Source organism: Tiliqua scincoides, chromosome 3 (genome assembly GCF_035046505.1).
Source record: "Tiliqua scincoides isolate rTilSci1 chromosome 3, rTilSci1.hap2, whole genome shotgun sequence".
In the NCBI taxonomy this organism is placed as follows: Eukaryota; Metazoa; Chordata; class Lepidosauria; order Squamata; family Scincidae; genus Tiliqua; species Tiliqua scincoides.
The window spans coordinates 232,647,645-232,659,735 of NC_089823.1; the positions used below are offsets into that span (position 1 = coordinate 232,647,645).

Here is a 12,091-nt window from a genome sequence, read left to right on the forward strand (position 1 = left end):
GGGCTTTCTGAAGCCTGAAGAGGCAGCGCACATCTGCCCGCTGCCTCTGTGGGCTTCAGAATGGCTCGAAGAGACGAAAAGGCCACTTCCGGCTTGTTTTTTCCGCCTTTCCAGTGGAGTTGAGTCTGGCTCAATGCGGACCCATTGTGAGCCAGATCCACTGATAAAAATTCTGTGGATAAACAAGCTGCACCTGTAAATAAGAAAGCCAGATCTATACTCCAGCCTGCTTCTCCAGCACTACATTACAGTCTGATCCCTAGCTCAACAAACTGAAGATTCTCTTACATCAAGGGGAAACTGCATATGTAATGGGCCACTCGCAAAAATCATACTTGCCAAAAAGGCTGGCCACCATTGAGTGAGCACAGAAGTTCTTTTACTATGCTTAGGCTGCAATCCTACACAGCTTTCCTGAGAATAAGTCCCACTCAATTCAATGAGACTTGCTTCCAAGTACAGATGCACAAGATCGCACCATTAAATATCATTATTTAGTTTGCTGAAGCTATTACCCTTCTGTGAAGTGGGGATAATAGTTATGTCATGCTTTTGATCCAGTGGTAGCCCCCAAAATAGAGTCATGCATCTCTTCCTCTTTTCATAGCATTAGAATGACAAATATCTAAACTGACAGAAATGCTACCTCATTGGTGATAGCCACATTCTCTTTTTCAGCAACGTCCAGAATTCTCTGCTGTTGGATTTTGTCTGAAAGGGGCTTAAAACGAAATTTGGAGCATCGAGATGTAATGGGTTCAATTATCCTGTCAAGGAGAGGAAGGGAAACACGATTATGCAAGTCTGTGCAATGGTGCTTAAAGAGGAATCCATCCTCTCCAGCTTCTATAGTACAAGACAATAGTTTCCACTCCTACCCAGCCTTAGCAGATAAATATAGGTTAGCACACATCAACTGTTACTTTTCATCTTTCCCAGAGAACATATAAGCAGATCTAAAGAGACAATGTATTATTGGACTTTCTAGAAAAGAATCTGATAGATAAGGAAGCAACAGAACCCGGGGAGAGAGTAAAACCCCTACATACCGGCTGATGTAGTTACAGATAAGGCAGAAGCGTGTCGTTTTGGACTCTTTTTCCATGGTGCGCCTTAAAGCTGCCTGGGCTGCTGAGGTCATGGAGTCCGCTTCATCCAAGATTATAATCTTAAATGGGGGACATGGCTTGCCACTAAACACACACACATATTATGAGAATAGATATTATCAATAAGTAATAGTGCAAGTTATGTTTTTGTCAGAATATTTTGCAAAACTAGTACTGTGCTTGGCCAGTTTATTGACTTTTTAAAATATGCCTTAATATTTCAGAATTTCTAGCCTGCAATTTTTCTTCCTTGCAAGATGCAAAACATGCATCTCAGAATACAGTCATGTGTCACTCAACGAAAGGGATGTGCTCCCACACCCTCGTTGTCAAGTGAAGCCTCCGAAGCCAACAGGAGCTGCATTCCCCTTGCCTCCAACAGCTTTTCCGAGCCTCACAGCACACATCTGCATGCTGCCTCTGCAAGACTCAGAATGGTCGAGACTGTTAGAAAGATGCAACTTTCCAGTTTTCCAATGGAAACCGGAAGTAACTTTTTTTGTTTTATAAGGCATTCAGGGGCATATTTGGAGGCTTCCCTGGGCCTCCAAATACCTTATAAGGCTAAATAAAGTCACTTCCGGTTTTCCAAAGTTGTGTCTTTTCGCTGGCTTCAGCCATTCTGAGCCTTGCAGTGGCAGCGTGCAGATGTGTGTTGCCTCTGTGGGGCTCAAAAGAGCCTCCAGAGGTGAGGGGAGCACAGCTGCCCTTGGCTTCAGAGGGGTGAACAAGGAACAGCGGCAGCCATCGCATATGCAGCTCGTCATTGGTCAGAACGTCACTAAGCGACATTCACCTGTATGTGGTTCTTTTTTCAAGTTCTTATTTTATGTCTTACAACAAACTGAATTCCTTCTTTCAATTAACATCTTAAGCTTTGTTTTTGTTTAAAAAAGGTAAATAAACTACTTGTTCTTGTATGGCTTTTTAAAAACCAAGGAGAATTTCAAATTGGAACTGCCTTCTTTCTACCCCATAGGATAAGACCATCTGTGGGTTTCATCCAGAGTAACACTTGCGTGAATGGAGGCTCACTTTGTTAGTGGAAGGAGTGTTCTCCTCTCACAAAGGGTGCTTGCGTGAGTGAAACATTCCTTCTGTTCAGAGAGCAAGCTTCTGTTCATGGAAGCGTTACTCTGGATGCAACCCTCTGTTTTCAATGTCTCAGCTGGCTTCCAATGAGTAGCAATCAGTGGAGAAGGAAAGAAGCATAAGTATGTCTCAGGAGACAGTGGTTCCAAAGAGACATAGTGATCAATGGTTCTCAGAAAGACAAGAAGCAAATAACTGCCCCAGCCTTTTTCCAAACCTTCCACAGTGTTCCTGTGTTCACTTAAAATGCAAGCCCACTCTTATCCTCTCTCGCAGTATAGCACAGGAAAAGCATGCATTATTTTCCTGTGTCTATTTTTTACCTGACTTTTAGTTTTCATAGGTCATTTTCTTCAAATAGTTCTAAGATGCATAATAATCTCTCACAGTTCCATCCCATGTCTTTTCTTTGAATCTTTTAGTTCCTAAATTAAAGGTAGATGCAAGTGCCAATAACTGATCTATTTAAACTTTGGAAAACTCATGCAAGACCTGATACATACAGGACGTGGGCCACAAAAAAGGCCTCACCAGTGAAAACTTTCCATGTATACTGGTTATATTTAAATGCACTTGACGCATAAGCTAACCCATTTGCACATTAACACTAGCACTTCAGCAGTTCACCATCCTAGACCAGGGGTGCCCAAACCCCGGTTCTGGGGCCACTTGCGGCCCTTGAGGACATCCAATGTGGCCCCCAGGGAGACCCGTCTCCAATGAGCCTCTGGCCCTCCGGAAACTTGTTGCAGCACGCACTGGCCCGACGCAACTGCTCTCAGCGTGAGGGCAACTGTTTGACCTCTCGCGTGAGCTGTAGGATGAGTGCTCCCTCCACTGCTTGCTGTTTCACGTCTGTGATGCAGTAGCGGCAGCAAAGAAAAGGCCAGCCTTGCTTTGTGCAAGGCCTTTTATAAGCCTTGAGCTATTGCAAGACCTTCATTCATTCATATAAGTTCCACCTCTAGTATATTAATTTATATAAACTTACGTAAATTTATTCAAATTTTAAATGTAAATTAATTCTTTTTCCCCCTGCCCCCGACACAGTGTCAGAGAGATGATGTGGCCCTCCTGCCAAAAACTTGACACCCCTGTCCTAAACCATAGATCACTAGAATGCAAATGCTTCCTCAAGCATGGGCCGACAAGTACATCTAAATTTGACTGATTATGTGTGGAAAGCTTGCATGAGTAAAAGCTTTTTCTGTGTCCAATATCCTAAATCAGACCTGAGTAACTTTACTAGGAATGCTGAAGAGATGACAAGCTATAAGATTTCAGGGCCAACACTACTGAACAAGGACAGTTAGCAATAGAAGAGCTTATCCATAAAAGTTGAAGAAATCTTCCTTTCTAAAGGAAGAGGAGGCTGGATGAGTAATCATGGGAATGGATAAAGGTATAATGCAGTATTCTCAGAGTTGATCATAGTGACCCCATAAGGCCAAACAAAGGATGATCACCCTCCTCCCAACAACTTTTGCCATATTTTCTCTCTGTGACATTGCAAATGCTGTCAGGATTGCCCGACTCTTGTGCATTTAGGAAAAGCAGTACTTTCATAGCTCTTACTTTCAGCTCAGAAGCTTTTTACCAACTGTGATCAATGGGCAGATAAGCAACGGGGTATATAACAGCAAGAACCTTAACCAGATTCTGACATTGTTGTAGAAAAAGCTTAACCTGGCACATCCTTTCACAGTCTCCAAAGACATTACTGCAAGATGTGTAAAGTCAATGAAGGATAAATTGTCATAGAACATGATTATAGACAAGTTTCTGGAGGAAAAATCCATTATGGGTTACAAGCCATGATGTGTATGCGTAACCTCCTGATTTTAGAAATGGGCTATGTCAGAATGCCAGATGCAAGGGAGAGCACCAGGATGCAGGTCTCTTGTTATCTGGTGTGCTCCCTGGGGCATTTGGTGGGCCGCTGTGAGATACAGGAAGCTCGACTAGATGGGCCTATGGCCTGTTCCAGTGGGGCTGTTCTTATGTGACTCACAATGGCATGTGTTTTAGAGCCCAAAAGCCATCGTTCAGTGCTGATTCATGGCTTATTTTAGTATTACAAAGCTAACCCACAAAAAACTGACACAGGAAGAAATACAATCCAAAAGAGCGGCTCTGATCAGTTTGCTTACTCAGTACGGCTTCCTGCCACTGTTAGCTGAGCAAAATTCTTCACTTTCTCTCGAATAACTTGTATTCCACGTTCATCGGATGCATTTAACTCGAGGACTCTCTGCCGTAACAGTTCAGGCCTATTCACGCAAGAGACATTTGACAGTCTTTTAATAAATCTGTGACATGAAATAGTTAAATTTGGCTTCACCCTTTGAAGCTGGGGTGTTGAAAATCCTTGCCTTAATCCAAAAAACCTCCCTTCTATCTTTCTCTTTAACTGACAATCAAATCTGAAATTCCTTAATCAATCCTGTACCCAGAACTTCAATTCATGAGTACAGAATTAAGCATTTGGCATTTAGGTCAAAGCACCAAGTCAAAAATTACTGCAATAATTCAAATGGCTCTGCTACTGACAGAGGCCTCCAAAGCTCATGACCCACAAAGCACAAACTCCCGGCTATCTTACCTCATCTCATCTGCAGTCAAATTAATGACATACTTAGTGCCTCTATCTTTTGTGCCTGTGCTGTATATGCATGAATGTAAGCTTTTATCTATTTTTCACTGTTTTGATTCCCTTTTGCTGTATTTGTAAAATTATCCCCATAATAAAAGTACTTTCATATTTAAAACCACAACCTCGGTTTCCACCATTAACTTCTTTTTTTCCCCCCCTCTTAAGGCTTCAGCTCAATGATTTGCTCCATGACTAATTTGTAAAGTTGTAGTTCCAATTTTTTTTTGAACATTAGAACAGAACGCCCAAGGCACCAAGTTTACAGAACAAGATTAGCATATTTGCAGAGCTTATAACACCACAGGGCAGATTTACAAGCTACTTTAGGCTTCTCTGATAAAGACATACATTAATTTGCTTAGTGTCCAACTGCACACCGAAGACAATAACCTCCTACAATTAATCCAACAGTATTTTGCTTTTGTTGAAGAAGTAGTAAGGGGGGGAGGGGCTTCTATATTAGAAACAAGTATCTGTGTTTTTCTCAACCTTGTGTTTTAGAGCTCATTTTGTATTTTCCTTTCTCACATATAGGAACTGTTTTCAACCAAGTCTCCTGAACTGATTGTACTCAAGTCTGATTTTTCAGTGCAAATACATTGCTTGTTATTCATGTCAGTAACCAAAACAGCTTGTTCCTTGTCATCAGTGACCACTGTGTTCAAGTTTACCATTCTCTCTAGAGACAGAAGTGTAGCATCCCATTCTGCTCCCCTCAGGAAAAAACCCCATCTCTGTCTCTCATTTAACATTCAAACATCTTTAATTGTCTTTTGCTGTTAATACTTCTGCTTCCAACTCCATTCTCCATTTTATTAATATTTCAAGTATACCTGAGCACTTCAGAAATATTGCTAGATTCTTATGAACTAGTTTTTGACTAAATTTGTGTGCCGCTCAAGTTATCAGGAGTCTACAGGTCTTACTAGAAATGGAACAGAAATTTTCATGAATGAAATTTAACTTCAGACTTACCCAAAAAGTTCTCTAGCTGCTGCCAAAATAGTAGAGGTCTTTCCGGTTCCGGGTGGGCCATAGAACAAGAGATTGGGAAGCTGTAACAGCAGGAGGAAAGACTGTTCTATCATAAAATATTTAAGAAACAATCTCTCACAATTGCAAATACAAGCAAGAGGAAATATATAACTACCATAGATATAGGTAAGGTGAGAAATTTCTGCCAATATGTCAAGCTTCGATAATCACCTTGCCTTATCTCGGTGGTCACTCAGGGGACAGGACTTTTCAAGCAACTCTAGAGAAGTTGCTTTTCAAGCCTGCTTTTCAAGGCAAGGAAGAAGCAATGCAGCGATCATTAGAGGGCTGTTAAACTTCATGGTAAACTTCCTGGGAAACTCCAGCCAAAGTTAACCTTTTATCCTCCTCCTGAGTAAAGGGTTAAAGGCTTAAATTGAAATCAAGCTAACCTCATTCCATTTTGAAAATGCTGCTGCAGCCTCATTCCACATTGCAAATTCTTGCATTTTACAGAGATTTGTTTGTTTTTTTTAAACACCAGGATGTAATCCTCATTTCCATTTCAAACAAAGTCCCAAGATACAATTCAGTGCACCATTACTTAACACCCATGGAAAGCAATGGGTCTACTTCTGAGTTAATAGGATTGCAACTATGTGCAGCTTCTCCTAACAGTCATTTTTAGTTGCTTGTCTCTGTGCTGTGAATTGAATTGCACACTCTCAGTTATGTGTTATATGTTGAGCCTCTGGCTTACCACACCAGGCACTGTTACGTGCCCTTTTGCCTTTTTAGTTGTGATTTTATATGTTATTATGGACTAAAATATCATGCAGGCCAAAAACCTCTCACACAGGCCAAATTTCCAAAAAAACTGGTCAAGCCACAAGCTCATGGTTACAACATCCATCTCTCCAGGAACACGTCTGGAAGAGTAAGTCATTGTCTAAGTGTCTCCTATTGTTTTAAGAACTGTATGCAAAAGTGTCTCCTAATCCAATCACTGTTTATGCAAACACATTTAAACTTCTCACACAGGCCAAATTCAGGTAAAGTCACAAGCTCATGGTGACAACATTCTCCTCCCTAGGGTCAAGGAGTCTGGCATAGCTAATCATTGTTTAAATGTCTCTATTCTTTGTATTGTTTAACTCAATCACTGCTTAAGTAACGTATGCAGATTTGAACTTCCTTGTTTACTGCATGTTGTAAGTCCCCCCCCCTCAGGAAGCCAGCCATTGCTGATAACTGACTTCCTGATCATTCATTGTTTTACATACTCCAAGTACCCCACTGTGTGTAGTAAGCAAGTACATCCAGGTCAGCTCCAGGTCAGCAAAAACCCTTTTAACAGAGAGGGCTGGCACATGCTCCCTCTCTCTGGCTCTCCCTCCAAGGCAGAGAGTCCTGCACACAGGACTCTTCCCCCCCCCTCCAGCTGCTCCACAAGACAGGTAACTATATCGCGTTTGGAACTCTTTCCCTTCTCTCCCCCTCCTCTTTTCCTCCCCTTCTCTCCCCATCTTTAGTTAGCAACTGAGATTGGCAGATCAGGGACCCCTAAAATCCTTCCCTACAACCTATCCTTTTCTAATTTCCTCGGATGCACCAAATACTTTTCACATGCAACCACCACAAAGCTAGGTACACTAGATGCAAGTACTAGGAACCAAGAAACATATACTTACCATTTTTCCATGTGCATTATGTTTACCTGTGTGTTTTGTAATAAAAATATAATCTTTGATTAAAAGTTTTCTCTCAGTCTCCTCCTTATGCTAAAAAGGGAATTTCTCTGCATTACGCCGTCTTGTTATCCAGCCTATTGTCCTGAAGTTTCCAATAAGGGCAGTGTAATTATTTCCCTATACCAGGGGTCGGCAACCTTAAATGCTCAAAGAGTCATTTGGACCCATTTTCCAGAGGAAAAAAAAACCTCGGGAGCCACAAAACCCTTTTGACACCTAAAATGAAGATAACACTGCATATATTTTTTTTTTACCTTTATGCTCTTATAGGTCCCATTTTTATAAAGTAGCCCCCTCTTGTAGCTTTTAGTTAGTTTTGTCATACATTCTTGTCCTGTGTTTTCAGACACCTGGTCCTCTATGGTGTTTTGCCTGATTCCAAGGCCATTCTCTGCCTGGAGAATTATGCCCACTTTAAGCAAATTAGCTCCCCTTCTTTCCCCCAACAAATGACCCTGGTTCTTCCCTGCAGTCCTGCTGGACTCCACCTCCAGGGTAGCTCCCCTGTTCAACCTGCAGAGGTCCTCTCTCCTGCCAGCAGCCTCCCACCACTACAGCAGACCCTGGATCGTCAGCAGGTCTTGGGCACAGCAGCCGCACTTCAAACTCCAGTGTCTCTAGCAGTCCCTTAGTCACAAAGTCAGTCAGAGTATCCAGGGCAGAGTCCAAAGTCAATAAGCCAAGTCACAGTCCAAGGTCAGATTCCAAAGTCAGTCAAATCAGTCAGCGTATCCAAGTCAAAGTCCAAAGTCAATAAGCCAGGTCAGATTCCAAAGTCGACCTGCACTCCTTCTACAACCCACAAACCCTTCCTGCCTCAGGTGCTCTATCCCTGAGGGCCCTATTGCCTTCAAGTGGCTGCAGCTGTGCAGCACACTCTGCTGGATGCCCAGGCCTTACCCTCAAAGGGGTCACTGCTGACACCACATCTACCTACTCACCAGATCTTCCTAGATTCCAATACAAGTGGGGGGGGGGGAGCAGATCTCTATACAGACCAGTGCAAAAACAGGGAGAAGGTTGGGGGGGGGAAGGGAAGATCTCTATATAGATATCACAGCAAGACCATTGCAAAACCCCTTGCACACAGAACCAACAGATGGAAGTTGGGGGGGGGCAGATCTCCATACATACCAGTGCAAAAACAGGGGAAAGGTGTGGGAGAGGGAAGATCTCTATATAGACATCACAGCAAGACCAGTGCAAAACCCCTTGCACACAGAACCAACAGATGGAAGTTGGGGGGGGGGCAGATCTCCATACATATCAGTGCAAAAACAGGGGAAAGGTAAGTCAGCCCCAGTAGAGTCAACGGGGCTTCATCCCAGGGATGCATGGACAGGAGTGCAGCCTGCGAGTGGCTCATCTCCCTGTCTACTCGAAGTCAGCCCCAGTAGAGTCAATGGGGCTCACTCCCAGGGGAGTATATATACACTGCATATATAGTTTGCGCTACCCTCTTGTAGGTCACAGTTATATAATACACCTCCCTCTTCTAGGTCCCACTAAAAATCAGGTCCAGACCCACATTTGGAGAACAACTGTTTTAAATTGTGCACAGGTGAACTGCTTGTGAAGGATACTGTCATTCTTTACTGTCATTTACTTCTGTACTTCTGTAAATGCCTTTCCACACAATACTACCTCTGAACAAGACACTTAGTACTACTTAACACTGTTCACAAAGGTGCTCCTGAACAAACAAGCTAAGAGTTCAAAACTGCATAAAATAAAAGGCATACTAACGGTAATTACTTCCCAACCATTAAATATGCTTTGGTGCTACTTATACAGTATGTTACACGTACAGTATACAAACATATACAGACTACCATCTGGTGCAGGGGTCTCCAAACCCCTTTCAAGTTTCCAAGTGAAGGAAATAGGGCAGTGAGAGTGTGAGTGAGTGACCGGGGGATGCTGAGTGGGGAGCTTGAAGGCTGTAATCCTGTGCACACTTTCCTGGGAGCAAGCACAATGGGACTTACTTCTGAGGAGACAGGCTCGGGCTCCGGCTCCGGCAGGAGGGAACGTGCGGGGACGGGGCTCGCTCTCGGCAGAGGAGCTGCTCCGCCCTCTCCAATGGGGCACAGCTGCAGCCCGTGTGCTCAGGGTGTTCAATGGGACTTACTTCTGAGGAGACACGCACAGGATTGTGCCCTGAGCTTGGAAGGAGGACAGAGCAGCTGCACTCAATTGCTTGCTTTTGCCTTGGCTCCGTGGGGTCAGGTTTACGCACCCTCCCCTACACGGGCAGGCGGCTGGCGCTGCAGCTCGGGCGGCAGGGAACGTGCGGCGGCGGCGGCGCGGGCTCTTTGGGCAGGAGCTGATCCGCCAGCCGTTCATGCCCTCTCCTATGGGGCGCAGCCACAGGAGGTGAGGGAGCTGCGCCTGTGCACTCGGGCTGGTGAGCAGCGGCAGCTTCACGGGAGGGGCGTGCCCCTCCCCCCACGGCTTGGCCCCGCAGGAGAAGGCTGAAAGAGCCGCTTGCGTCTCCAGAATGGCAGGTTGCCGACCCCAGCCCTATACAAAACAGCCCTTTTTGGTAACAGCACCTTAAAGAAGGATTTGATTAATGGTTCTTCTGCAGTGCTTCCCAACCTTTTTTCACTTGCGTACCCCTTTCCATATATTATATGAACTTGCGTAGCCAATTTCCATATATTATACCCTCATATTAGCAAAAAGTTTGACATTAATATGAATATAAGCCCTTATCTCCTCTTTATGAAAACCCATACTATGTATTCATCACAGTATTTTCTCTTTTTATTTGTTTGAAGAACTGAAGACTATGCCTTTTCACTGTGTCCTAAAGTCTCCTGAAAAATTCTTGGTAATTGATCACTTTCCATATTATGTTTCCGGTTTTTTTACTGTGCTGGTTTTCAATCACTGATTCATACATGAATTGATGATCAAAAACTAGCTATTGGTAGGGCTTTCACAACCAACTAGCTACCCTCCTTCCTGCCTTGCTGGCTCTGCAAGGCATTCTGGAACACCACCTGCCTTTTTCTGCCATTATTCAATTCTCTTTCAAGTACCCCTAAAGGTCCTGTCGAGTGCCCCAGGGGTACATGTACCCCAGGTTGGGAACTACTGTTCTACTTGTATGTTGTTTACAGTGCACTTATTTTGATAGTGTTTACAAAATGGTTATTGAGTACAGAATTTAAAAAGTTAAAGAATAAAAATGTATCTTATGATCTTTTATTATATATTTAATAAATTAGAGACTACAGTTCTTCAGTAACGATTACGAGTAGGTTATTTTTCAGGATATGACCTTGGGTAAAATCAGACAAAACTATAGTCAGACCCCCCTGCAAGTTTAAACTCCCCCCCCCCCCCAACATCCAAGGGTCATAGGAAATGCCATGATTTTTGGCTCAAAGCCTGCCCTCAACTCATCTGTGAGATCAACTTATAGGCAAGTATCTATGGTGCATTTCATGGGTTCTGTTTTATTTGCAGTGTGTCCAAATGTAGTCATCTACATTTAACCTCTATTTGTACAACACACACCATTTACATACCCAGATTAACTGTTGACTATCATTATGTTAACCACTGCCAGGACAGTAGCAATATCAGTCTGTAGCAATAAACAGTCTTGCGGCATTATAAAGGCTAATAAATTATTATAGTATTACCTTTCATTGACTACAGTCTACTTCACAAGATACAGATTCTTCGCATCTCAGCATCCCTTCCCCTAACAACCCTGCAAATTCCTAGACTTCATGTGCTGCTCCACACAAAGCAGCAGAGCCATTTCAGAGCATAAGAACATAAGAACAGCCCCACTGGATCAGGCCATAGGCCCATCTAGTCCAGCTTCCTGTATCTCACAGCAGCCCACCAAATGCCCCAGGGAGCACACCAGATAACAAGAGACCTCATCCTGGTGCCCTCCCTTGCATCTGGCATTCTGACATAACCCAACAGAATGACAGAATAACCCAACAGAATAACCCAACAGAGCAACAGAACCAAGACCTAGGAATGTCTCATTTCAGTATAATGAAGTAAGGCCTAACAGATTTACATCCCCAATCATAACCAGCACTGGCACAGCCAAGCTGCATGACCTGCACTGTATCCAGTGCAAGTTAGAAGGAGGAGGAGGATCTACTCAGGTAAGGAGATGTTTGCTGAGGAAAGTTCCAGCCTGCCTTATGGGGCTTCTCAGATCTGCAGAGTAATAAACATGAATTTTCCTTTTTTTTAAAGCCTCAAAACAAAAACCCACGCATTCAGGCTGGGGTCCAAAGAGCATTTAGGCATGCCAAAGGTTGTAGGTTATGTCCAATGACTCTCTTTCAGCCATAGGCATCATGCCACATCACAAACAGTTTTTGAAAGTCACCAGGCTTTCCCTCCCTTTATCCTTTTCACAAAACTAAAACTTGAATTGGAATGTCTATCTTGTCTCAGTACTGAAAATGATCTTTTTAAAAACCCTATAGGATCAGGCCAACATCCTGTTTTGCACAGTGGCCTACCAA

The 12,091-nt window shown here is 43.4% G+C and overlaps 1 protein-coding gene across 1 annotated transcript in view; it reads right to left on the reverse strand.

The window, feature by feature from the left end:
* RFC4 (replication factor C subunit 4) overlaps positions 1–12,091 on the reverse strand; it is a 32,338-nt gene that overhangs the window by 7,000 nt on the left and 13,247 nt on the right. Inside the window, exons 4-7 of the mRNA XM_066620584.1 lie at positions 5,830–5,909; positions 4,352–4,471; positions 1,050–1,193; positions 647–767 (exon numbers count right to left, since the gene is read on the reverse strand). Coding sequence (XP_066476681.1) covers positions 647–767; positions 1,050–1,193; positions 4,352–4,471; positions 5,830–5,909 — 465 coding nt within the window. The remainder of the gene's footprint in view (positions 1–646; positions 768–1,049; positions 1,194–4,351; positions 4,472–5,829; positions 5,910–12,091) is intronic.